This window comes from Protopterus annectens, chromosome 3.part1, assembly GCF_019279795.1.
Source record: "Protopterus annectens isolate FY-2018-M chromosome 3.part1, PAN1.0, whole genome shotgun sequence".
NCBI classification, from domain to species: Eukaryota; Metazoa; Chordata; order Ceratodontiformes; family Protopteridae; genus Protopterus; species Protopterus annectens.
Window position 1 is genome coordinate 1,230,871,332 of NC_056732.1, and position 26,177 is coordinate 1,230,897,508.

A 26,177-nucleotide genomic window follows, 5' to 3' on the forward strand; every position below is an offset into this window, starting at 1 on the left:
AAAGTTAACTTTGTAAATGATTCACCCAACTTATTATTTGCAAAGGAAACAAATAGCTGATCTGTATTTCTAATCTCTTTTGTCTTGTCTAGGTAGAAACATAATCATCTATGAACATCCAGTAAATGCAGCATATATTCCCCTTTATTTATATATTGTGGTGGTGGTGGGGAGGGACTGGTAAATTAATGGATTTGTTAATGTTGGATTCTGACACCACCTTATGAAAGAAAGAAGCATTAGTACGTAACGTAACCCTGTTCTTTTGAAAAATCAAATATGGGAGCTTAGAAGATAACACTCTAAGGTCTAAAATTCTTCTAGCAGATGTAATTGCTACAAAAAACAGTTTTCCAGGTCAATAATTTAAGATCACATTTATCTGCAGGTTCAAAAGGAGACTCTATTAACACCTGCAGTACCAAATTTAAATCCCATGGTGGCATGGGTCTTTATACGGGGATCTTAGAAGAAGAGTACCATTTAAAAATGATTCGCACAGTTTAGAGAAAGCCAGGGAAGAATTTTGAAAACCCACATGAAAGTTAGAGACTGCTGTGAGTGGAACTTTAGTAGTTGAACTAGCACCCTCATTAAATAAACTCACCAACAATGCTAGAACACAATGAACTGGAGTTGAGAAGGGGTCCATCCGATTCTGTTCTGCCCAGTAAACATGAGACTGATTTGTTCTTGATCCCTGCTAACTTTTTAAATCATCTTTTTTAGTTTCTCCATTTTGCAAATTCTATGTGCTGCTCTGTGGATCTCTCCTTACCATTTTTCTAAGTTGGAAACTCATACATTGCTCTCTGGCTTGGCAAGAGGAGATCCCTAAGCCCAATGCAAGGTGCTTCTTGTGTTACACAAGCCTATGGACTATGGCTCTCTGCAGCAAAGTCTTCGCATTAAAGGTTTTTCAGTGCTCGGAACATATGTCCTGAAAGGAAAAAAAGACAATCATTGCAAATGATAATCTTTCAGGGGAACTTCCATATATACACTTATTGGTGCTTTTTCCCACTAAACACTGAGGGCCAATGAAAAAAAAATCAGAAACTCAAATACCTTCTGCACACAAGTAATGCATTGCAAAGTAAAACTTGTATGATGAAATAGGCCCAAACTATGGAGGTCATCACTCTTGGAAGCTGCAAAGAAGAAAACTGATAGATGCTTGCAAACAAGCACCCATTCACTTTTTACAATTGAAAAGAAGTGCAGATAATGTTTGTTATTCTACTCTTTATGGCCAGGATACCAGCTAATATCCTTGGTGCAAAGAGAAGAGCAGTTCTACACTGGATGTCCAGCTGCAAAGGCATTTTACTGCAGCAGTGACCTTTATGATGAACATCTAGATTTTATGGTAGTACAAAAACGTGTATGGACCAAACCAAGCATGCCACCCCAATGTTGGCAGCTTGAAAGAGCAACACAAGATGCTACAGGAAGAGGTAACCAAATCACTGAAAAAGGGAAGGGGTGAATCTCAACACAAGCACACAGCTCACAATGCAGCTGACATTTTTGCACTCTGAGACAAAAATCCAATGCAAGTCTATAACAAACTGTGAGAGCTAAACCAGAAAAAGTATTAATTTCAAGCCCTTTGACAAGTCAGTAGCTGCCTGATGTTAATGATGTTAACTGGGCTGTATTGTGTACCAGTTCCAAGACGTCACATTTCTTCTGTTGAAAACACTATGAAATATAGTCCAAAGATTTTTCAAACTTACATCTAACGATCAAACTAATTGCCCAGTTGCAAAATTCTTAAAGACTGTTCATCAACATCTTAACATGTAGCTTAAAAGTAAAGTAGCATAAAAGTGTATGTGTGAATAATAAACACATGTAATCATGTAAAACACCAATGGGAAACTCATGTGGTGCAAAATACCAGTGGATTCCAAATGACATGCCAATACTGAATTGTTGTGTACCTTAAAGTATGCAAACCCTGTATAGTTCAATTTCAAAGAATAGAAAGGGGAAGGACAACAGCCTATCATTTTGTCTTTGGAATCACCGTTTTTTTTTTTTTTTGGGGGGGGGGGGGGTGCCAGAACTGCAACCATTATGCACCCATGAAATTTACAGGATCAAAGTCCATTAAGTATTTTTATTTGCGTTTGTTTTCCAGGGTACAGAGCTGATCTCCATGGACCTTTTTCTGACTCAGCCTAGGAGTGTTGCCAGTCAGGCAATGGAAGTTGAGGGAATCAAATCTTTAAAGTATATGAAATGAAAGTCTGGGGAATTCTATGAATTTGTGAAGATAATTTTCTGCAGTACAACTGCTCTGTAAAGTATGTTCCACTTCCAAAACACCAAAAGAAACAAACCAAGCACCTTAGAAACATCAATTCTGAACACTGCAGATCCAGAGTGAAAAAAGTTCCTTAAAGCAATTTACTAAATGTTATGTAATTATTTTTCTTACATAACAGCTCAAAGGTTGCACTAGTAAAGAAACCTCATAAAGGTATCAATACTACCACACTACTACAAGATACATTACACAAATGAAACACTCCATATATGCTAGTTGTTGGGAAAACACAAAATGATGACGCAACAGAATCAAAAAATCATGACACAAACATTATGTACTGAAAAAGTGCATATTCTTTAATTCTCTTAATTAAAAAACATGAGATGTCATGAGCATGAAAATACAAGAAAGTTGTGCAGCTTTGAATTCTAAATAGTGCCGTGACTGTTCCACATTGCTGGCTTGACTGATAACCAAAAAAAAAGGGTCTGTTCTTGTCACACTTACTTGACTAACTTCTGAATCACCTTATTTTTTTTCAAAAGCAAATCCTTACATGAGGCACTATACAGCAAGACAAGTTTTCTTGATCCAGTGTAACCACCACACAGAGGAAACCACACAGATACCCAAGAGCTCAAATTCTAAAACAGAAAATCAACCCTGAAGGGATAAGGTTAAGTCCCACAGCTCAAATATGCAGTGACTTTAAAGCAACATTTAATATGAGGTGCTTGATATGAAACCATTTATCAAAATGGCCTTCAAAAGTTATTTGGACACAGTCTACAAAATTCTTAGTTTGTTATTCTGTACCCTGCAAAGAAATGCACTTGTCAATGAAGCTTTAAGACCACTCAATCACATTTTTTCGCATGATTTCTATGCAGTAATAAGTGTAGTCAACATAAGTTTGGTAAATATGGTGCACTGCAGTGAATTACTTCACATTTCTACCTTTCAAATTGGCAGAATGCTGTCAAAGCAGACTGCAGCCTCAAAACAGACTTACCACTCACATGCTGTGTGTGTGCTAGTAAACAGAATTCTACCACAAACACAGTGCCAGTGTCAGCACTAGCACAGCCGGCTCTGTCGGTAGTTACAGATTGCTAAATTAGTTTTTTGGTGGGGTTGGTGGTCCGAGCATATAATGACAAACCTCTACCGACATTAGATGCTATAAGAATACTCAAGCCCTAGTTTCATGCGGTATATAGGGCTAAATGTGGAGATGCTGTATTGTGTAAAGCCTACTATGGACAACCATATAGAGAATTCTTGGAATGCAACTAGTATGGGAAGCATGACATTAGACAATCTGTAATTATCGAGGAAGTGTGAATAACTAATTCTGGTACATACATACTATTGATTACACAGTAAGAGTCTTGGTTATAGTACAATGCAAACCACTAAGTTATGGAATAGATGCCGTGATCCTAGAATCCTACAAATGAACCAGGCAAATACAAAATGATATTCTGCGTTTTTAACTAAAGTGAGACCCTTTAGTTTGGAGCCTATCTTCTACATTTAGTCCAAAAAAGACTTGATTGGTAGCTTTAATTCTGTAGTCTTCAACAAGAGTATGAAGCAGTTTGGGAAGCTACTGTACTACTATCTGATAATGTAAGAGCTAATTTAGAGGTTAACCACAACAAAAAGTTGTCAAATTGTACAGTAACTGCTGTCTCACAGCCCAGTTAAAGCTTTAGAGTGGTATACTAATAATTACACCCCTCCCAAAAAAATACAACATACTTAAGATAGGAGACATACCCTCAGTTAAAGCTAATAACCACATGGAAAAAACAAATGCATTCTGAGATCTCAACAACTTCATGCTTATTGCCCAGCACATTTTTATGTTCATTTAGTTTCTGGAAATCTACAATACCCAATGTCTTTATGTAATGTGGGACATTATCATAAGTGTGAATAAAGGTGCTTTTTTGAGGTGAAATGAGGAAACATTCCTCAATATGCAACAATTCACAGATGTGGATGTGTTGTAGTCAGTAATTTAATGCAGGTAATTTAGGAAGAAATGGCAGTGGTCCTTTACTGAGGTAAACAAGAGGAAAGATGTAACTGTTATCTTGTGAGCGAGGTTTGGCTTGTGAAATAACAAGTGCACTGCAACACATATGATTCCAGAACTCATAATTATCAGGTCTTTGCACTACGATATGCAGAAGAAACAGTTTTGGACACGGAATGCTGCAGACTTCTTTATAGTTTCAGGGTGCAGGGCAAAAACTGCAGATAGTTTGCTGTGACCTCTTAAGTAAAGTACAAGTTAGAAGCAAAATGCTACTGTGTTAAGTAATATTAATTCAGAAGTAAACATGCCGTGGTCTTCAAATACAGTGATCACTGCCCAGTTCTGGTTTGATATGCCATGATTACCTGACAGCAAAAATTAGTGATTATTTATTTGGTATGCTACAGCTTTTGGCAGCAAGTAGGACTTGGTCATGACACTGACATACTGTGGTCTCCGACTTCTGACAAAGATGTGCTCTGAGCTGTCAGCTGTGGGTCTCAAGTGCTCTGTGTATATTCTTACTGTATAAAATCAGGAAATGATGATTCTTGACCTCTGATTTAATGTTTCTGCTGATACCCTGTGTCTTCCAAAAGTAAAGAAAGTATAACAAAATTCAGGCACAGATTCATGAAAACAACCACTGCAGTGAGAGATGCTGGTGAACTTGATTTAAGGTTAAATCGAACAAATTCAATTATTTGTTTTCAAATTTCCTTAAGGCGTGGACTTCTTCCAGTCCTTGAAATATACCCTAATTCTAAAAGTAGAGTGGATACAGGATATGGTATGCCAACGAAAATGTGTAGTGCAAACAAATTGCCCTGTGATTGCTTAGAACTGTACTTGTCAACAAGATGAAACAAAATGCAAGCTGAATAAGCAATTCCTGTTGACCACCTTGTAAAAATACATTTTTGTGCAAGTAAGAGCTACACCTGCTACTTGCTGTTCTTCATTTAAGTTCAGAAACTATGTCAAAATGATACAAAGCACGTATCGGTTAATGGACCAAATGTTCACATCTGAACTGGAAGAAGAAAGCTTTGTTTCTACATACGAAAACAGTATTAAAGACTAAGGCTGCTCATGATCCGTCTATGGTTTTACACATTGAGGAAGATTAAAAAAATCATATTGTCTTTCATCATTTAAACTGAAATGGCTTCATTTTCTTGCTAGAAGTTATCATAGTTACATGGTGCAGCATTTATTCTTATGGTTATGACTGTCCTTAAATCTCAATCTATGTTTTGGGCGGTACTTTTCCAAGTATGTTAATTGCTTGCTGTTAATGGCTCCCCTGCGTTTTCTAGAAGAAAAAGAAGAAAAAAACATTTTGTCAAACACTACCAGTAAAATACAATCTTGAAATAAGAATATAAGAAAGCATAACACCATTTAAAACACTACTAGAAAGAAATATTTAGGGCTTTATCCACTGAAAAATATGTTTTTAAAAATAAGGTTTTGATAAATTCAAGTATCCAGTAAGACTCAAACCAAGCAGAAACTTTGCAGTGTGGAGGGTATGAAGTTCACTCCTTAAAATATGTTATGCACCTAGTTCACTAATAAAATTCGAACTTTCAAACATGTACTATACACACTCCTCAAAACCGAGGTGGAATCCTTCAAAGACCCCGGGGCCTGTGGAAAATACGGCCCAGACCACAGAATCCTTTATAAACGCATTCTATGAACACCTTCAGGAATGCACGGATCATGCAATCCCAAATAAAACCAAGACCCAATCCTCCAAAGGCAGGCGTCCTGTCTGGTGGACCCGAGCCATAAACAAACTATACAATAGAAGGAGGAAGCTACTACATGATAGAGCAAAATCCCAAAAAGGGAAGGCATCACTGATCAGTATTAGCAAAAAACTACGGGCACTCATAAAATCGTCTAAGGCCAGCTTCGAGAGAAAAATTGCACAGGACACTAAGGATAATCACAAGGCTTTCTTTAGTTACGTTAGGAACCTGGGTGGGAATTCCCAGATATGCTCAGAATTAGTCCAAAATGACAAAAAATACACTGAACCCACAGACATTGCCAACATCCTAGCTGACAGGTTCAGCGCAAACCCCCCCCCCCCACCAAAAAGGCAAATATCTATCCCAGCAGAGTGCTGCCCCCCTGACATCTCAGATAAGAGCCGCCCTCTCCAAAGCAAAAAACAGAGCATCAATGGGACCAGACGGTGTCCCGGGCTGTGTCCTACATGAACTCCAAGAAGAGCTAAACCCAAACCTAAAACTAATGTTCAATCTCAGCTTTACTACAGGGTATGTACCCAAAGAGTGACACACAGCAACAGTAGTCCCTCTCCACAAAGGTGGTGCCTCAACGGATCCTGGAAACTATCGCCCCATAAGCCTGACTAGCTTGATCTGCAAAGCTATGGAAAGGATCATCATGGACCTCATAAATAAAGATATTGGGGACCTACAGACACTGGATCCTACCCAGTTCGGCTTTGTTAAGGGCAGATCCTGCCTCTTAAACCCGGTCAATTTCTTTGAAACAGTTACCAAGGCCATTGATGAGGGGAAGGTTGTCCACACAGCCTACCTGGACCTCGCAAAAGCCTTCGATACAATACCCCACTCAGGCATTATAGATAAGCTCACCAGCTTAAATATAAACCCCTATGTCACTAGATGGGTTGCAAACTGGCTCAAGGACAGAACCCACATGGTTAGAATTGCTGGAGCCATGTCAGACTCCAAACCAGTTACAAGTGGCATCCCCACAAGACTCAGTCCTGGGACCTCTCTTGTTCGGTATATATTTCTCGGAGGTACAGGCCAACATGGAAGGACTGCATCTGACCAAGTTCGCAGATGACTGCAAACTAGGAGTCATAATCGACTCTCCAGCCGACACAAGCATCTTACAAAAGGGCCTCATAGAAACAGACAACTGGTGCCAGAGCCATGGCCTCAAGCTAAACGCCAAAAAGTGTATAGTCATCCCCTTTGGCAAAAACAAGTGCCCACAAATTACCACATAGGTGGTAATCCATTAAGTACAGAAGAAGTAATTAGGGACCTGGGGACCCAAGTTGATAGCAATCTCTCATTTGAAAACCATGTGGCCAAAGTGGTTAGAAAAACATTTTATATAGCCCACCTAATCATGAAGGGATTCACATCTAGATCAGGGGAGGTCATCGTGCCTCTTTACTCATCCCTCATCAGGTCCATAATTGAGTACAATGCCCCTTTTGGGATGTGCCTTACCAGACACCTGCAGCAACTGGAAAGACCCCAAAAGTACCTCACCAAGAGGATCAAAGGGCCCAAACAGATGCCATATGCTGCCCGGTTAAAGAAACTCGAGCTCTACTCAGTGGCATACCGCCTGCTCAGAGGCGATCTGTGCCTGACGTATAAAGCCATGTCCAACCCGGAATTAATGGACATGCTGCACCTCAGAAAATCCAAATCCCATCGAGCTATGCGCTCGAGAGACTTGAACCTCAGCACTGAAATAAATAGGACATGCTGGAGGGACAGATTCATAACCCAGAGGCTCCCTTCACTCTGGAATAAAATCCCAGTCCAGGTTAGGCAGAGTCCCTCATTGACTCTCTTCAAGAGGAATCTTGATGAGTGGATGGGAGATCGTAGGTTTATCCCGGGTATCACTTCAGTGTCACTGTTAGACAGAGGCACAGTATACTAACCTCGAAAAAGAGTATAGCAAAATTCATTTAAAATGGGTGGCGAAAGCCAAACACACTCTGGCTAGGCTTATAAATGCCCTAGGGCAGATAGCCTAGTATGAACCTATGAATAAAATAGTAGGTAGTCCACAGTTGAGTTAAAATGGAGTACCCTTTATTGAAACACACAAGCAAGCGATCATAGTTGAGTATCAGCTTATTCAGAACAAGGGAGTGGTTACAGAGGGTGGTTCTGTTAAGAGAAATAAAAGCATTAAACTCATACCTTTAAACCAAGTCCCCCTTCCCTCTTAACACCACACTTTAAATTGAGACTGTGCTACCTCAGAACTAAAACAAATTAAAATATATAATATAAGAACAGCTTATTAAGGCTACTCTACTAATCCAAACTTTATTAACTAAGACACCAACTCACTAAAAAAATGATTAACTAATTAAGAAACAAAAAGATCGGCCACTAAACATCTATCAGAATAAATATTAGTAACTTATAAATAAACACTTTTAACAAAGATCGCTTTCGTACCTTCATCAGGTTTGTGTGTAAACAACTTATCATAATATAAATGAGCATGTGTATAAATCTACAAGTGAACATCTAAGTAGGTTGAAAACCATAGCTATAATTGCTAAGGTGGAAATACAGTGAAAAAATATTAGAATAAAATAGTGAAATAAACCATTAAGGCCCTGGGGAATCTGTTTAAGTGTGGGGTCTAACTAAGAAAGCACTTAGTCTTGTTCTTCTTTCGGCTTTTCCCAGTTAGGGGTTGCCACATCGGAACTCCGGTCCGCTAATGATTGGCAGTAGATTTTATGGTGCCGAGGCGCCAAGCTCGACGCCCAACCTTCAACGAAGGCACGCCCATTCACACATGTCTTTCTAACGCCACTTGACCGTAGGGAGGACATGCAGACTCCACACAGAAGGCACTCCAGCCAATAATCGAACGGGAGAACCTTAAGCTAAATGAGTAAAAGTATCAGAAAACAGTATCAATGTGAGTTACTTTCATTGTAAAATATTTACAATGTTTGATATTTGTAGCATGTAATGTCAGCCTTGATCAGTCATATAACAGTCTTTTAAACAGTGATACAGTTTTCTGAGTTCTAGTATGCTTTTTATGGAACAATAATAATTAAAGCCCGGTTTTCGAAGAGTTCAGTTTCAGCTGCCACAGTAGGTCATGTTTTTCTAATAGTTTATGGATCTCTCCTTCCAGTTCCAAAAGGTCCACATGATCAGTAATTTGTAATTTAAAGCCAGTGTATCTTTTGTGAAGCTGCAGGGGGCAAGCTAGTGCATTCTGGAACTTATAATTGAACTAAAAAGTACAAGTTCACCAGCACTTAACACTCCGGAGGGTTTTAAAGAAACCTATGGACAACAAATCTAAAGAGAGTTGTTATCTTGACTTTTACTGTTGATTATTACAGGATGATTATTATTATTAGAGAGGATTAGTCCATAATTACAGAAAGCTTATATCTAATGGACATCCTTAAAGAAGCTCCTTCCTTTCTGTATAGGAAAGCCAGAATCATCAAGAGTTGGGTTAAAGGTAGGCCCAGACCACTGGATGCATGCACCAATAAGTGTGGAGCCAAGTGAGTCTTTTGTCATCACATACGAGAGGGAGTCATATTTTGCCCTTATTTAAAGAAACTGATTAAAACCAGTGCAGGAGGTGACTGCAACTCAATTCCGGTGGTTTACAGGGCAAACTGCAATGACTGTGAAGCATTTTGTGTGGAGAAAATGCTCCACAGACTTACAAGAAGGATTTCTTCCCATCTTTCCAAAATCAGAGCGAAGTGCAAAAATAATGCACTGGCTCGGCACCTGCAGCATCACAAGAGACACACTACCTTTAAATTTCAAATTATTGATCATGTGGACCTTTTGGAACCCGAAGGAGACATCCCTAATCTTTTAGAAAAACATGGGACTACTGTGGCAGCTGAAACTGAACTCTTTTAGAAAACTGGGGCTTAATTATTATTGCTCTATAAAACGCAGACTAGAACTCAGAAAACTGCCCCACTGTTTAAAAGACTGATATGGCACTGATTAATGCTGACATTACACACTAATATTATACATGCTAATACTGTTAGAAACAAATATCTAACATTGTAAATACCTTACAGTGAAAATAACTGACATTGGTACCGTTTTCTGACACTTTTACTCATTTAAACTAAGTGCTTCCTTAATTAGATGCCAGACTTAAAAAGATCCCCAGGGCCTTAATGCTTTATTTCTAACCCTTTCACTATTTATTTCTAACATTTTTCACTGTATTTCCACCTTAGCAATTATAGCTATGGTTTTCAGCTTACTTAGGTGTTCAGTTGTAGATTTATACACGCTCATTTATATTCTGATATTTTTTTACACACAAAGTATTTATTTGGTACGGAAGCAATCTTTTGTCAGTTAATTAGCCATTTTGTTAGTGAGGTGGTTTCTTAATTAATAAAGTTTGGATTAGTAGGTTAGCCTTAATAAGCTGTTCTTGTGTTATATATTTTAATTTGCCTACAGCTTTTATGTTTCAGTTCTAAGGTAGCACAGTCTCAGTTTACACTATGGTGTTAAGGGGGTAAGTGGACTTGGTTAAAGGAATGAGTTTAATGCTTTTATTGCTCTTATCAGAACCACCCTCTGTAACCACTCCCTTGCTCCAAACAACCTAATTATATATAAATTAATTAAATGTCTTTAATGCTTTTCATTATACTCAACTAGGATCGCTTGTTTGTGTGTTTCAATAAAGGATATTCCATTGTTAACTCAATTGTGGACTACCTACTATCTTATTATTTTGTAGTACGTTTTAAGGTTCAAAGTTTATTAGTGAACTAGGTGCATAACATATTTTAAGGAGTGAACTTCTCACTCTCCACACTGTGAATCTTCTGCTTGGTTTGTTTTTGACCCAGTATAGCCTGCATACTGGGTATTCTGAGAATTCGAGGGATTTACTTATTTCCAGTTTGATGACCGGGTAGGTCCACTCGGCTTAGGGAGCACGTTTTCAGTGGAGGCCCAGGGAGAAAAGCTCTGCATTGCATAATTTAGTTACATATACAATCATAGTAAAGAAGACACAATTACAATTTCATTTCATGATAGAGAACAGGAATAAATTCTTTGGTTACATAGTATCTAAATATTTAGGATGGCAGTGGTAACTTAACTGAGTGGGTGAATAAAGACTTAGAAGGAAAAGAGAGAAAAAAAAAGGTGGGATGGGTTACTTATAATACGTACAATTATGTTATTTACAATATGTACATTTATGTCAGGTTAGCTTGTACGCATATAGTCAGGAGTTTAAGGGGTGGATTGATTATTAAGCTAGGTGGGAAGAGTGCAGTTGCATTTCCTGTTAGAGGAAAGGTAGGAATGAGTTTTAAAGTTTTCACAAGTCCTTAGAGAGGAAGGAAGAGAATTCCATTTTTTTTGCTAAGGAAAAGGATAGAAGCTGACCAGCACGACAATTGGGTTTGCGAACAGTGATTAGGTTTTGGTGAGTAGATCTTAGAGAGTTCTCTGAGGAGTGTAAGTCTGAAGGATGTTGGCTAGTGCTGGCCGCTTAGTAGGTTGAAAAATTAGTCTGTGGGCTGTAGTAATTTGGGGACAGTCTAGATGGTTGGAGAGCTCAAGCCAATTTAACAAATGAAGGGCAGTACAATGATGGGAGGAGAATTTGGCTTTGGTTGCAAATTTAGAAATCTTATTATAACAGACTTCCAATATGAAGGAGAGAGAGGCAGATAAGTTTGTTAGTAGAGGAGCGCCATACATTAGTGAGGGGAGTAGATAGGTAGTGGTGAGTGTTTATCTGGTGGAAGGAGAGAGAAAATGGATGTTTCTGTATAGCATACCAAGTTTTATACGGGTTTTGTTAATGTTTTGCTGGATGTGAGTGTCGAATTTTAGGTTTTATCAATAGTAACCCCAAGTAGTTTAGCAAAGGGAACAACCTCTATAGTAGAGTTGCTTTGGCCAATAATTTGGAACGAGTTTTTATCAAGAGGGGAAGCTTTTGAAGGAGAGAATAATAGTATTTTGGATTTGTTGGCATTTAGCGAGAGTTGGTTTTGCAGCATCCAGTTTTCAGTGGTGGAGAAAGCAGTTTGGGTCACTGTTTGAAGCTCTGAGAGGTTAGAGGCGCAGCAGACTAAAGTTGAATCTTCTGCATATTGTACAATTTTGGTGTTGGGTATGGCTTTGTGAAAGTCACTAATAAAGATGTTGAATAGCACTGGACCGAATATGGATCCCTGGGGTACCCCAGTGGGGATTGGAAGGAAGGTTGAGGTGCCTTTCCCCCATTTCTCAGCTTGAGACCTGTCAGAGAGGTAGCTTGAGAACCAGGATAAGGTATTCTGGGAGAGATTAAGGTTAGAAAGATGGTTCAAGAGATGGATGTGGGAGATGGTATTGAATGCCTTGAACAGATCTAGTAGAACTGTTGATACTATTTTATAATGCAACTCCCTGAGAAATTTGAAGTCTGTGCCTTCTTTTAATTGACTTAGCTGATCCAATTTTGATTAAAAGTGGAAGACTTAAAATCAGAGCTAAAACAAGCCTATGGCACATGGTTGAAAAGCAAATTTTTATACTAAATAAGGCATTATAAAATATTTGGAATAGGCAAAACATGTTGTTAAAGAAATGACAACTCAGTTCAATTAATGGTGCCCACTTTTACGAAGACTGTCCACAAATCACAATTTTTAGACATTTTGTTCCTTTTATATAAATGGCTATGTCTATCTCCAAAATGGTTTAAAATGATCCAATGGCATTTTCCATAATAATAATAATAAATAATAATAATAATCAATAACCTATACTACTCTGACATTATGAACCTCATGTCAAAAGCAAAGCAGCAGCTGATGCTTGAATTTTAATAAAAAAATTCACTTTATGCTGCACTTTTTTTAAACAATGAGTATGTCACTCCTATATGTGTTCTATGACTTGCAGAAGTATGAAGGGAAGAAGAGTTGGCAGAACCAGCATCTTGAATGAGGGGAAGAAAGTGCTGAGAATGGAAACATCCCAGTATAGATCTTCATTATTCTTGTTTTCTTGGAACCAGAATACAACTCCTTTCACGCACACTGCCGTGATATAGATTTGATGCTGCCTTGGTCGATCAAGTCTGGAATAATGGGAGAAATATTTTATCTGACTGGGCAGTGGAGGACTATATCCTTTAATGGAGGTACTTCCTTCCAAGTCATTCTAAAACCATGTTTAACAATGAAGAGGACCTATTTGTAGTAATGAGCTGCAAATTTCCCATAGATGAGTCTTTGCACAGGGGGAGTGAAGGACCAAGGAGTTGGGAGCAAAAGCAGTGTTGTCAGGCAGAGTTGTCTGGGTAGGGAGGCCTCCCGTATTTAGAGCCCCTGTCTTGTTTTGTCTTAGAATCTTTTCCTAGGCATTTTCTTTGCCTTATGAGGGGGCCTAGATTCCCTATGGGCAAAGGATGTGGGATTTGCAGGGTAGTTTCTCTGGTATCTGGAAATAAAAGAAAAAAAAATGTCTGAAATCATGGGCAAAGGATGTGGGATTTGCAGGGTAGTTTCTCTGGTATCTGGAAATAAAATAAAAAAAATGTCTGAAATCATTATTTTTCCAGCTGTTGTAAGTGTGAAGATTGGGTGAAGATAGGTGAAGGCTGCCAGCCTAGCCATACAGAATTTTGCACATAATTCTGTCATCTGTAAATATTAATGTAAACCACAGGCTTGTTGTTTTAAATGGTAAAAATAGTGTACATGTGGAAAGTACAGTTGTGTACACTTACCATAAATGTAGATGTTTGAGTGTATTCACTGTTGCAGTCATCACTTTTGGGTTATCTGTTTGCAGTAGCCCTTAGTCAGTCTGATTAACAAAGTCTTGGGTCCTGCATTGGTTGCTGTCTCATCTCCCGTGACGTCAGGTAGTCAGCGGTATAAAGCATGCCACAGACGCCATTACATCAGTTTTTCTTGCCCGGATGTCAGGTGCCCCCTAATGGGAAGCAATTAAATATGTATATACAAGGTTATACCTCCAACAAAAAAGCAAACATACCAAAAAGCATTTAAGCATAGCAAAGGAGAATAGAGGTATAGCCAAAAGAAGTCAGGGGGGCTAGAGGGAGGATTACCAGGACTGCAACAGTGAATACACTCAAACATCTACTTTTATGGTAAGTGTACACAACTGTAATATGTTCTTCGTGTTTCACTGTGGCAGTCATCACATTTGGGTAGATTCCCAAAGCTAAGGATGGGAGAAGGAATTTATATAGCATTAGGACCAGCTATAAGGCCCTGCAAGACTGCAGTGACAAAGCCAGCTCTGGATTTAGAGAAAATTGGCAAATGGTAATTCTTGGTGAAAGTATGTACACAACTCCAGGTAGCAGCTTCTAGGATGTAACTGAAACAAACTACTTGCTCAGCAACCAGAGATGAAAAAGAAAGTGGCCACACAGTCGGATCGTATTTTAAGCTTTCTTCCACTTTAATATCACGTGGACTTCTTCAGAAAAAACCAGGACGCCTCCCTATATCCTGGTTTTATAGTCATTATACAGGAAATGGGTGCATGTCCACGATCGTTTTTGTGGGCATGTGCGTGCCCTCGCATACACTGCGTGTTTGCGATGGCGAGAGGAGAGTCCTTGTTGTGGTGTGTGTTCTTGCCAGTCAAGTGGATGTTAGTGGTGATGTGCGTAAGTGCGCACATGCGTTCATACTAGGGGAGTATACGAGCGAGGTGGATTGTAATGGACTTGGTCCAGTGTACAACTTCACATTCGTGCACTCTCCATTATGAGAGAATTATTAGGTAGCTAGAGTTTTGATACAAATCATCTACTCACGTTAGACATTCATTCACAAATGTAGAAGTCTAAGGAGGTATTTTATCGTAAAAAGCGATTACCATTGCAATGTAGTTTTTTACATACAAAATAGCCTTTGTCATATATATATATATATTTTTGTAAGTGAAAGTAATCCTGGCATCATTGGATTATGTATGTATCAAGTTCTATATGGTCAATAGTTATAAATTTCAGTCAACGTTTCATAATGTTTTAAAATATACATACAAATTTGAAAAAAGGAAACGTTTTTTAAAACAGTGCAATTTGCAAACTTTTTATATAAAAAAAGTGTCATCTAATTGTTTTTCACTTTAATACCTGAAGTATAATATCATTGTTTAAGAGAACAACATCATTTCCTGTATAATGACTATAAAACCAGGATGTAGGGAGGCGTCCTGTTTTTTTCTGAAGAAGTCCACGTGATATTAAAGTGGAAGAAAGCTTAAAATACGATCCGACTGTGTGGCCACTTTCTTTTTCATCTCTGGTTGCTGAGCAAGTAGTTTGTTTCAGTTTCATTCGGGTTGCCGAAGCTTCTAGGATGTCCCTGGGTAGGGACACCTCTGAGAAAGGCTGTAGAGGTAGACGCAGCCCTGGTTGAATGTGGTCTAATCCCCTGTGGGATAGGTTTTCCATGATGCTTATAGCAGAAATGAATGCAATGGCCTATCCATTTAGAAATGGTTTGCTTTGAAATAGCCTTCCCCTCTGCCCCTGCAGCAAATGCCACCAGCAGTTGTTCAGATTTCCTTTGAGGTTTAGTCCTGTCCAAGTAAAATCTATGTTGTCTGTGCACATCTAAGGAGTGCAGTATCCGTTCCCCTTTGTTCTATGGATTAGAAAAGAAGGTTGGCAAATGAATGGACTGATTAAGAGCTACACTGGATACTACCTTGGGCATTAAGGAGGAATTGGTCCTGAGGGACACCCTGTCCGCATGAAAGAAGATGAAAGGCTCCACTGCCATAAGGGCCTCTAATTCAGATAACCTTCTTGCTGAAGTGATTGCTAAAAGGAAGGCTGTTTTCCAAGAAAGGAATTTTAACTCTGCACGTGCAGCTGGCTCAAAAGGAGAAAGAGTGAGTTTTTCCAATACACAGGTAAGGTCCCAGGCTGGAGTTGGGGCTCTCCTAGGTGGTCTTAAGTTTTTGGCTCCTCTGAGGAACTGCTTGAGCAGTGGATGAGAGAAAAGGGGTGGTTCTGTGTTGTAATGAGCTGAAATGGCTGAGGCATGAATTTTGATGGAGGAAAAAGAAAGGCCCTTGTGAAGCATCTCAGTTAAGTATTGAAGAATCTGAGGTAAATTGGACGCTGCTGTGCCCATCCCTTGAGTTTGGTTCCAGGCACAAAATCTTTTCCATTTTTCAGCATAAGATATTCTAGTACTAGGCCTCCTTGCCTCCAAAATGACATCCAACACTTGTTTACTGATGGATGGTAACTGAGCGATTAGGTAATTAGCCAAGCTGCCAGGTTCAGGGTTTGAAGCTGAGGCTGCAGAATCTGGCTCTCCTGCTGTGACAGCAGGGTAAGGGTCTGAGGCAGGTGCCATGGCGCCAGCAGTAACACACTGCACAAGAGGGGGTACCAGTGTTGGCGTGGCCAGTCTGATGCAATCAATATCATCCTTGGTTTGTCCTGTTTGATCTTTAGTAGTACTTTGGAGAGGCAGAGGAGGAAAGGCATAAACTGATAGATTTTTCCAGCTGAAGGACAGAGCATCTACTTTCCAAACTTGTTTGTGGGGAGTCCTTGTGCAGAATTTGTCCAATTGGTAGTTCTGGGGGGGAGGCAAACAGATCTATATCTGGGCCCCCCCATTTGTTTATCAACATGTTTAAAGTCTTTGGTTCCAGTTTCCACTCGTGTGGGTCCATGAGATTTCTGCTTAGTTCGTCTGCCAGTGTATTTAGTTTTCCTGGCAGAAATTGAGCATGTAGATGCACTTGGTAGCTCAAAGCTGTGTTCCACAGAGCCATGGCTAGTCTGCAGAGGGGGTATGAATGGGTACCCCCCTGCTTGTTTATGTACCACATAACAGTGGTGTCGTCCGTCTTTACCATTAATTGTCCTGAAAGAATGTGGTCCTTGAAGGCTGTAAGAGCATTCTGTACAGCTAGTATTTCTTTTTGATTGACATGCAGGTGCATTTGACTTGGGCTCCATTTGACTTGAATGCACTTCCCTGCCAGGTGAGCCCCCCATGCATAGTCTGATGTGTCTGTTGTTAGGGTTTGGGCAGCAGGGGGTAGAGTGAATGATAGTCCCTTGTTTTGGTGGCAGGCCTCTGCCCACCAAAGGAACTCTAACTGTAGGCAAGGTATGATAGGAATCATTGCTTCTAGATCCTGAGAATGTTGACACCATAGGCTTTTTAGATACCACTGTAGTTTCCTCATATGCAGTCTTGCATATGGAATTAACAGAATGCAAGAGGCCATGAACCCCAGAGCTTGCAATATTTTCCTTGCAGATAGCTGGATTTTTGTGGCCATTAGTTTGAAGTAAGTTGTCAAATGAATTTGTTTCTCTGGCATGAGAAAAGCTATCTGGGAAGTTGTGATCAAGCTTGCTCCCAGGAATATAATTTGTTGACAGTGTACAAGATGTGATTTCTTTTCATTTATGGTGTACCCCAGACAAGTTAGCACCTTTTTACAAATGCCAGATTATTCAAAAGTATGTCCTGGCTTTCTGCCTGAATTAGACAATCGTCCAGGTACAGACATATTTAAATATTTCTTTGCCTGCAAAATGCAATGACGGGAGCTAGGCACTTTGTGAATACCCGGGGTGCAGTAGATAAGCCAAAGGGCAATGCAGAGAACTGATAGTACATATAGCCTGCTTTGAAGCATAGGTATCTTCTGCAAGATTCCCTGATTGGGATGTGCAGGTAGGCTTCCTTGAAATCCAGTGCTGCCAACCAGGCATCCTTGCCTAGCATATGAAACAACTGGTGAAGAGTTAGCATCTTGAATTTTGGAATCACCAAAAAGGGGTTTAGGATAGAAAGGTCCAGGATAGGATGCCATGAGTTGACTTTTCTGAGTACCAGGAAAAGTCTTGGGTTGAAACCTTGTCCCTTTTCCTCTTCTGGTACAGTTTGAATAGTCTTTAAGCTTAAGAGAGAGAGTACTTGCTTTTGAGCCTCTGCCCAGTGATTTGGGGTTAGATCTGGCCAACCGATTGGGGTTGGTAACGTGTGGAAGTGAAATCTGTATCCTTGGGAAACTATATATTTAAAACCCATTTGTCCTGGGTAATGAGATCCCAGATTTTTGCCTGCAGAGCAATCTTTCCCCCAAAAGGAGCAGTCAGTTGAGAAGTGCTTCGAAGTTTTAAAGTTAAGTCAGTGAGACAGCTTACCGTAGGGGGGAGTCTTACAACTCCCTGATTTGGAAGTGGGAGCCCCCCACTGCTTAGTCCTGTGCATACCCTGGGACTGAAGCCTGGGTGTTCTGCTGGTTCTGGGTTTGGACTGAGAAGGCCTGGAAGAGGCAGGAAAGGACCAATTCTTAGAGGGCCAATGCCTACTAAATCTTGGAGGCTGTATGTGTAGGAAATCTTTAACAGTTTGCATAGATTTATTTTTTTCTCCTTCTTTTTAAGAACTTCTTCTGCTTTGTTGCCAAACAGGTGGTCCTGATTTAAGGGAGCATCCAGCAATTTAGCTTTAACATGATCTGGCAAAGATTGCTCATTAAGCCAAGCGTGCCTTCTAAGTACAGACCCAGTGACAGCAGCCCTGCAAGATGCCTCTAGTGAATCAAAACCACATTGCAAAGTATGTTTTCCAACCTGTTCAGCAGAATGCATTAAATCCCATAAATCCTTATTTTCAGCACAGTCAGGAATCAACATCATTTTCTGTTTAAGCAATCCAGTAATATGCTGCTGATACTTTAACATATGATACTGGCAGTTTAAGGCCCTAATGGCCAAGTTTGCAGAGGTGTATACCTTCTTACCCCATCAATCCAGCACCCTGGAATTTCTATCAGAGGAGGTAGGATTTTTGGCAGTAGTAGCCTTAATGCCCTTGGGTCCCTTGAAATGGTCTCAGGATCCGCAGTAGGATTTTTAAAAAGGAACTTGTGAGAGTCAGGAACCCTGTAATATCTATCAGGTTTTCTGGGAGCAGGAGTCAGGGGCCAAGCTAGATTCTGAAAAGGCATCATCAACAATGTCTAGTACAGGAGGGATAGCTAAAGGCCTGTGTTGGGGCAGGAGTAAGAAATCCCTAAGCCTCTTTTTAGAATCAGAGTAATCCTGACTTTCCCAGTGAAAATGCTCCCTAAGAGTATGCAAGGTCTCACCAAAAGAGAAATCCTCTGGGGGGGGGGGGGGAGCAGAGAGAATAGAGTCCTTTGCGTCAGAATCCTCATAGGTAGATAAGGGTAAATCCTGGTCATCAGAGGAAACAGAAATTTCAGAATCCTGATCAGAAGAATCATAAGCAAACTCAGTCCTAGGTCTTTTAGAGGGGGAAGGTTGGCCTCCCCTGATTAAAGTAATAAGGTCTTCAGCCATTTTATCATTTGTTTTGCGGTCTGGGCGTCGGTTTTCTAGGCATGGTTCGAGTTTTAGGCTTTGAAGAAGAAGATGGTGTCAGTTTAATATGCAAGTCAGTGGGCCTAAATACACCCTCAGAAGCCAGTGCCTGCACAGCGGTTCCGGACCCATCCAAGGTAGAGACGTCTACAGGTTCCACAGTTGAAGCATCTCGCGGCATACCAGACTCTGAATGGGTCTCTGTAGAGGCCTGCGAATCTGAAGTAGCGGGTATCAGGGGCTGCGAAAACGCCTCACTGAATACCGGCAAACTGGCGAGTAGCTTAGGAGAAGCGTCGTTGGCAGCTTTGGACCTAGGCGGCCTGTCTCTGTCTTTATCTTTGCGTTTTTTCAGAATGTCGGTAGTCGGGTGGCTTACTGAAGACATATCTGGATAATTGAACCGAGTACCAAAATATATAGAAGCGTAAATATACCAACGACGAATAGTTTGTTGTTTAAATAAGGTACAAAACTGACAGCGTACCTAGCATGGTCAGGGCCTAGGCAAGGAATACAGTACGAATTAAAATCTTTTATGAGGTATTTGCTTTCCACAAGAAATACAATTATTGACTTTTACTGACATCAGTTTAGAGCAAGAAAAAGTTTCCCCAACAGGGTACTTAGCTTTAGTTGAAGACTTCAGTTCTGAAACTCGAAAACGAAAATTTCAGGAATTGGCCGACTGGCACTTGCGAACTGCTTCTGCTTCGGGCACTGCATGGCAAGAAAGACTGATGTAATGGCGTCGGCTGCATGCTTTATACCCCTGACTACCTGACATCATGGAAGATGAGACAGCAACCGACGCAAGACCCAAGACTTTAAAGATCAGGCCGTCTGAGGGCCACTGCAAGTAGATAACCCAAATGTGATGACTGCAATAATGAAACACGAAGAACATCTGGAAAAAAATGTTACAACAGTGCACTCTACTGACCAAGTAAAGCATGTTGTGACCCTTTGATGTTAAAACTCGGAGCCAGTAAGTCTAGAGTGAGGCATCCTGCCCACTGTTTTAAGGCCAGAGGTAATGGCCAGAATTTGCATGCATAAATGTCCTTTATTGCTCCGGTTTCTGCCCAGAGGTGAAAAATGTAAATGTAATTTCTGTTAGCCTGGGAACCTAGGGAAGTGTGAAGAATGATGTAATGTTAACCAGGAATGTGATTTTAAAACCATGGAGAATCAGAGAGCATTAAGCATTTTTATCTTGACCATCCAACTCACCAGCACTGTCTTTGCTCTATATGTAAGTGCATCTTAGACTTGTGTTTTCTCTTAGAAATGTCAGAACTGTACTACTGAATTATTTTAAGTATTTCTCTGTGATCTTTGAAGTCTTGACTAGCACTGTGTAGTAAAAAGTATTATCTTGTGTTTTGACTATTTGTTATTAAATATTTTTAAACCCTTTCAACTGTGGCTGTTTTTGTAGAGATAATTTAAGCTCTTTAGAGTACTTGTATGCCTTTGGCAAATTGTACAAAGCCACTTCAAATAGCTTTAGCCCTGGGCTATACTACCAACTGGATAATACTATTGCACAGTAATAATTGTTCACCCTTTTATGGGCTTTTAAGTATCTGATAATTATTAGTGGGTGGTGGCAGCTGGTACTACCGTATAGTCTGGGTTATAGTATAGTACAGGCTGTGCTAGCCTTCCCCAGGAGTGTCTGTGTGGTTGTATAAACTCTTCTCAAAGTGTGTGTGTATATGTATCAGCTACTTGGGCAGGGACACGAAGCACTGGTTGGACAGAGAGGGTGTTTGAGGTTTTAGCTTGCCCACTAGGCTGAGATCTGGACCCTATAGCTGCGCCATTTGGGAGTCTTATTGAGGACCTGGAGAGCAAGGGAGCGACCAGCCCTGGCCTGACTGTGATCTCCGTGTGCTCTTAAGGGAAATTGCACTTTACTGTGTGTATTTGTTATCCTTTCCTTCTATATGAGATGCCCCTCACTGGTGTTAGTGGTGAGGATTGAGGCTCCTTGATTGCTGGGGGCCACGCAAGGGCGCCACAGTAAGGTTTAAAAAAAATGTCTGTTTTAGGGAAAAATAAACGATCCCTATTCAAAGGAGAATCTAGCCACTTGGCTTTAATATCCTCAGAAAGGGACAGAGTATAGCTAGCAATACATATCTTCTGATAAAAAATCTTTTAGCAGCTGCTCTGGAAGAAGCCTCTACTGCATCACATCTGCATTTGATGCTATTTCTAGCTCCCTGTGAGGCCTAAGCCACTACAGACATGGACTACTACTAACTGCCAGGGGCTTCCACAGAAGCCAACATTTTGTTTAAATTCCCCAAAACAGACAGCAAATATTTACTCATTTGGGTCTAATAGTTGGGGGCTCTGAAGGCTAGAATGGGAGAGATGCATAAATTATTTCCCAGTCTATCCATTGGTCTGTTGTCTTCATCTGAGGGAAGGTGTAGAAGTTTAGAAGTCTTGCCAGTAGCCATGGAAAACAGAGAAATCTACCAATGGAGTCTTGTACAGAAACTTTCTACCAATGGATTCTTGTACAGAAACTTTCAAACTTCAGGCACCTTGTAAAACCTAGCAAGCCTTTTAGGGGCTGGTGGCTGACAGTCAGGAGCAGAGGAAGTAGATATAAAAGTATTGAAAAAGGCCTCCAGGACAAGAAAAGCAGAACAAGAGCAGTGGTGCCTTCCTCTAAAAGATTACAATATCTGTTTTGAACATCAGAAATCTGTTTGCATTCCCATTCTAATTGTTTCATCATGTTAGAGATGGTTTCCTCAAAAAGAAGCATTCTCAACAAGAAAAACAGGGAGAATAAATATTGGCCTGAAGACTGGATTTAAGAACAGTAGGCCAAAAAGTTATCATCAGAATCTGACTCATCATCCTCAGAAGAAGATTAAACATGCCTCTTTTGAGGGGGTAACAGAGTAGGGGCAGAGGATGCAAAAGATTACGGCCTTAAACAGGCCCTGGGAGAAATCTCTCCACTCCTTTTCCTTGGTAGTGAGAGGAAAAATACAGTGGTGCAAATTAAGCTTACCATTACAGTACATGTTTTAATGATCACTGCTGCAGTAGCCTTAGCTATATGGGTTATATCCCTCCCTGGATATAACAACTAGCTAGCTTCCAAAGCTTTAAGACACCTTCTCATATGCTCAAACTGTCATACAGCTCATGCTGCACTGACTAAAAGTGTGTGTGTGTGTGTGGGGGGGGGGGGGGGGGTTCCTGCCAACACAGAGAAGGCTGACACCTGAAAGGGCACTGCTAGGAAAAAAAAAAAAAGTAAATGCCCACAACGTAGCATAAAAACATAAAAAAAAACAAAGGTGATGGAGGGAGAAGAGAGTGACTACTGAAGTACTGAGCATTTGAACATCTACTGTTATGGTAAGTTTAACTTACACAACTGTACTATGTTCATCATATTGCTCACTGCGGCAGTAACCTTAGCTATATGGGTAGCTAACTACATTTGGAAGGTGGAAGGAGAGGAGTCCAGAATCCAGAGGAGGTTGATCTGGACCTACAGAATGAAACAATCTTGTGTTTTGTAAAAATATGCATACAGGACCATGTAGCAGCTTCTAAAATACTTCTATAACCTGTTTCCAGAAAGCCACAGACTAAGCCAAGGCCCTAGTACAGTGGGCCTTACCTTTGTTATGGTGAGTACAGCAAGAAAGTAATGGTCTTACACAGCCATTTGGAAATGGTCTATTTTGACACAGGCTGTCCCTTCTTCTTATCCTCACAAGAAAAGAACAACTGATCCACAGATCTGAAATATTTAGTTCTGTCAATATAGTACCCGAGTTGTCTATGGACATGCAAGGTATGCAGTATCCTTTCTCCCCCATTTTTAGGTAAAGGAAAGAAAACAGGGAGATACCACTTTAGGCATAAAAGACGGATTAGTTCTCAAAGAAACCCTGTCACAATGGAAAATGAGACAGGATTGACTCACTATAAGAGCTTGCAACTCAGACACTCTTCTTTCAGAGGTCACAGCAATCAGTAAAATTGTTTTCCAAGTTAAGAACAAGTCAGCCAGATTAGCTGGTTCAAATGGAACAAGTGTCAGCTTTTCTAACACAATTTTTTGTTTTATTTTACATTTGTTGACTGGGCTAGTCTAACTGGATATATGTACATTTTCAGTAGAGGCCCGGGGAGATAAGTTCCAAAACAGACATGAACAGACAAGATCCATAATGTTACAAAGACAACAAACACAGAAGAAATATTCCTACACATTTCATAGAGACTAATTACAATATTTAGAGCTAATTTTTAAACAATTACTAGTAGCTAATACAGCTTCAATTTTTTTGCATATGTACTTTCAAGTTGCACTAAAGCACAGTAATTAGAAGAGTGAGTGGAGTTAGTAAAAATACTAGAAACAGTAATGATTGTTTAGTCAGGGTTACTACAAGGACAAAGCCAGTGAGATTTCAGGAAGATTTTAATTTTTTGTTTGAAGAGTGATAAGGAAGGAAGGGAAGTAAGTTCTCTAGGTAGAAGGTTCCACTTTTTCCCCGACTGTATTTGAGAACAGAGTCTCCTGCTATGTTGTTTGCCTTATTAATGTTAATTAGTAGTTTATTCGATGAACGCAAGGTGTTAATATTTCTATAAGGGGTAATGAGGTCTCGGAGTATTGGAGTGTTATTAGGTTGGTAAAGGATTTTATGGGCAATAGTTAGTTGGTTGATTTGAATCTGATTTTGTAGTTCAAGCCAACCTAGTTGTTTGAGATTATGACAGTGATGGGTTCTGAAAGGTTTACCAGTGGCAAATCTGGCTATGCTGTTATAGGAGGTAGCTAGTTTGAGAATATTATTTTTAGAAAGGTTGGTATATATTGGTGAGGCATAGAGAAGAGTAGAGATTAGATGGGAGTGGGCAATGGTAGTTCTGAAGGGTTGGTGTTAAGAAGGGTTTAATTTTATACAGGGAGCCCATTTTTCTGTTAACTGATTTTATAGTGTTGTTAATATGGGTGTCAAAAGTTAAGGTTGTTGTCTATTGTAATCCCTAGAAGTTTGGTGGTAGAGTCTGGTGATATGAGGGTGCCATTATTAGAGATTACTGAGAAATCTATTGGTATTGACCTGTGAGTACGTGTAAAGAGCAGGAGTTTTGTTTTTTTGGGATTCAAAAGGAGGCACCGCTTTGAAAACCATGTCTCAACTATGTTAAATGCCTTTTGGGTTTGGAATTGCAGTTCAGGTGCAGATTTGGCCATACAGATTATTGTCGAATCATCTGCATATTGTATACAAGTAGCATTGGGAATAGCTAGGTAGAGATCATTAATGAAAACTGAAAATAAGAGAGGACCTAGAATAGAGCCCCGGGGTACACCCAGTGTGACTGGCAGGTGAGATGATAGGTTATTTTCCCAGAGCACTGCCTGTTGCCTATTTCTCAGGTAGGAAGTAAACCATTTTACAGATAGAGAATCTAGGGAAAGTGATTTGAGAAGATAAATAAGCAAGGAGTGGTTTACCATATCGAAAGCCTTAGAAAGATCAATGAATAAAGCTGAAGAGAGTTTATTGTTATTGCGGAATCTATTAATGGTGTCAGTAAAGGATAAGAGAGCAGTAATAGGTTCATAGGTTGGTACTAGGCTATCAGCCCTAGGGCCTATACAAGCCTAGCCATAACAATTCCCTGGCTATTTCTTCCCACATTATTTACTTTGTACTATGATATGGCCTAAAGCCATGTTGGCATTTGGCTAGTATGTCGTGTTGAGTGAGATAGCCTATGAGTTGATGATGAATACATTTTTCCATTATTTTTGCTAGGGGGATAGTAGGGCTATGGGCCAATAGTTTAAATAGTCGTTGGAGTTAAAACCTTTGTGTAGGGGGATGATGTGTGATATTTTCCAGATGGCAGGGATGGAACCTTCCTGAATAGTCCTATTTATAAGGATAGTAATGGGATAAGATACTGCTTTAGCTGCTTTTTGCAGATATTCAGCAGGAATCTGGTCAGCGGAAGGGATACAAGGTTTAAGTTTAGCTAGGAGTTTGAAAATGAAATTAGTAGAGATGGGTTGTAGTAGGAAGGTAGGAAGTGTGCTATTCTTAGGGGTTTGTAGGCTGGAAGTGTGAGGGGGTAGCTGACTGGCTAGAGATTGGATGGTTTCTGTGAAGAAGGAGTTAAAGTTATTTGCAGTTTGGAAGGGAGTGTCATCATTAGCTCCTATAGGGGTTGGTGTACTGGAGTGTCCTGGGTAAAGGAGTTTATTAATACTTGCCCAGAATTGTTGAGGGTTATTTTGGTGTGTTTTCTGTATTTTACAGTAAAGGTGTTTTTCTGTCTAAGAGTATAGATTAGCTTTTAGCTGTATTTCTCAGATGTCTAAATGTTTGTTGGTCAGATGTACTTTTAGCAGTTCTCCACTTGGTCCAGGCTTTATTTCGGAGTAGGATTTTTTGCCTAGTGTCTTTGGAGAGCCATGGGGCTGGTTTTGCCCTGATTCTTATTTTACGTTTGGGTGAATGGTGGTCCAGGATAGTTAAGAATTTAGAGTTAAAGTATTGGACAGCCTATTCTATTGGAAGAGTTTTTAGATTAGTCCAATCACAGGCACTAAGTTTGCTTTGGAATAGAGTTTGGTTAAATTGTTTGTTGGAACGTATAGTCCTGTATACTGTT

At 40.0% G+C, this 26,177-nt stretch overlaps 1 protein-coding gene across 5 annotated transcripts in view; it reads right to left on the reverse strand.

The window, feature by feature from the left end:
* Positions 1-2,611: 2,611 nt before the first annotated feature.
* Positions 2,612-26,177, reverse strand: part of LOC122798392 (protein tyrosine phosphatase type IVA 3) — a 636,579-nt gene continuing 613,013 nt past the window's right edge. For all 5 annotated transcript variants that reach the window (XM_044067296.1, XM_044067297.1, XM_044067295.1 and 2 more), the window contains one exon: positions 2,612-5,640. In XM_044067296.1, coding sequence (XP_043923231.1) covers positions 5,523-5,640 — 118 coding nt within the window. In that variant the 3' untranslated portion in view covers positions 2,612-5,522. The remainder of the gene's footprint in view (positions 5,641-26,177) is intronic.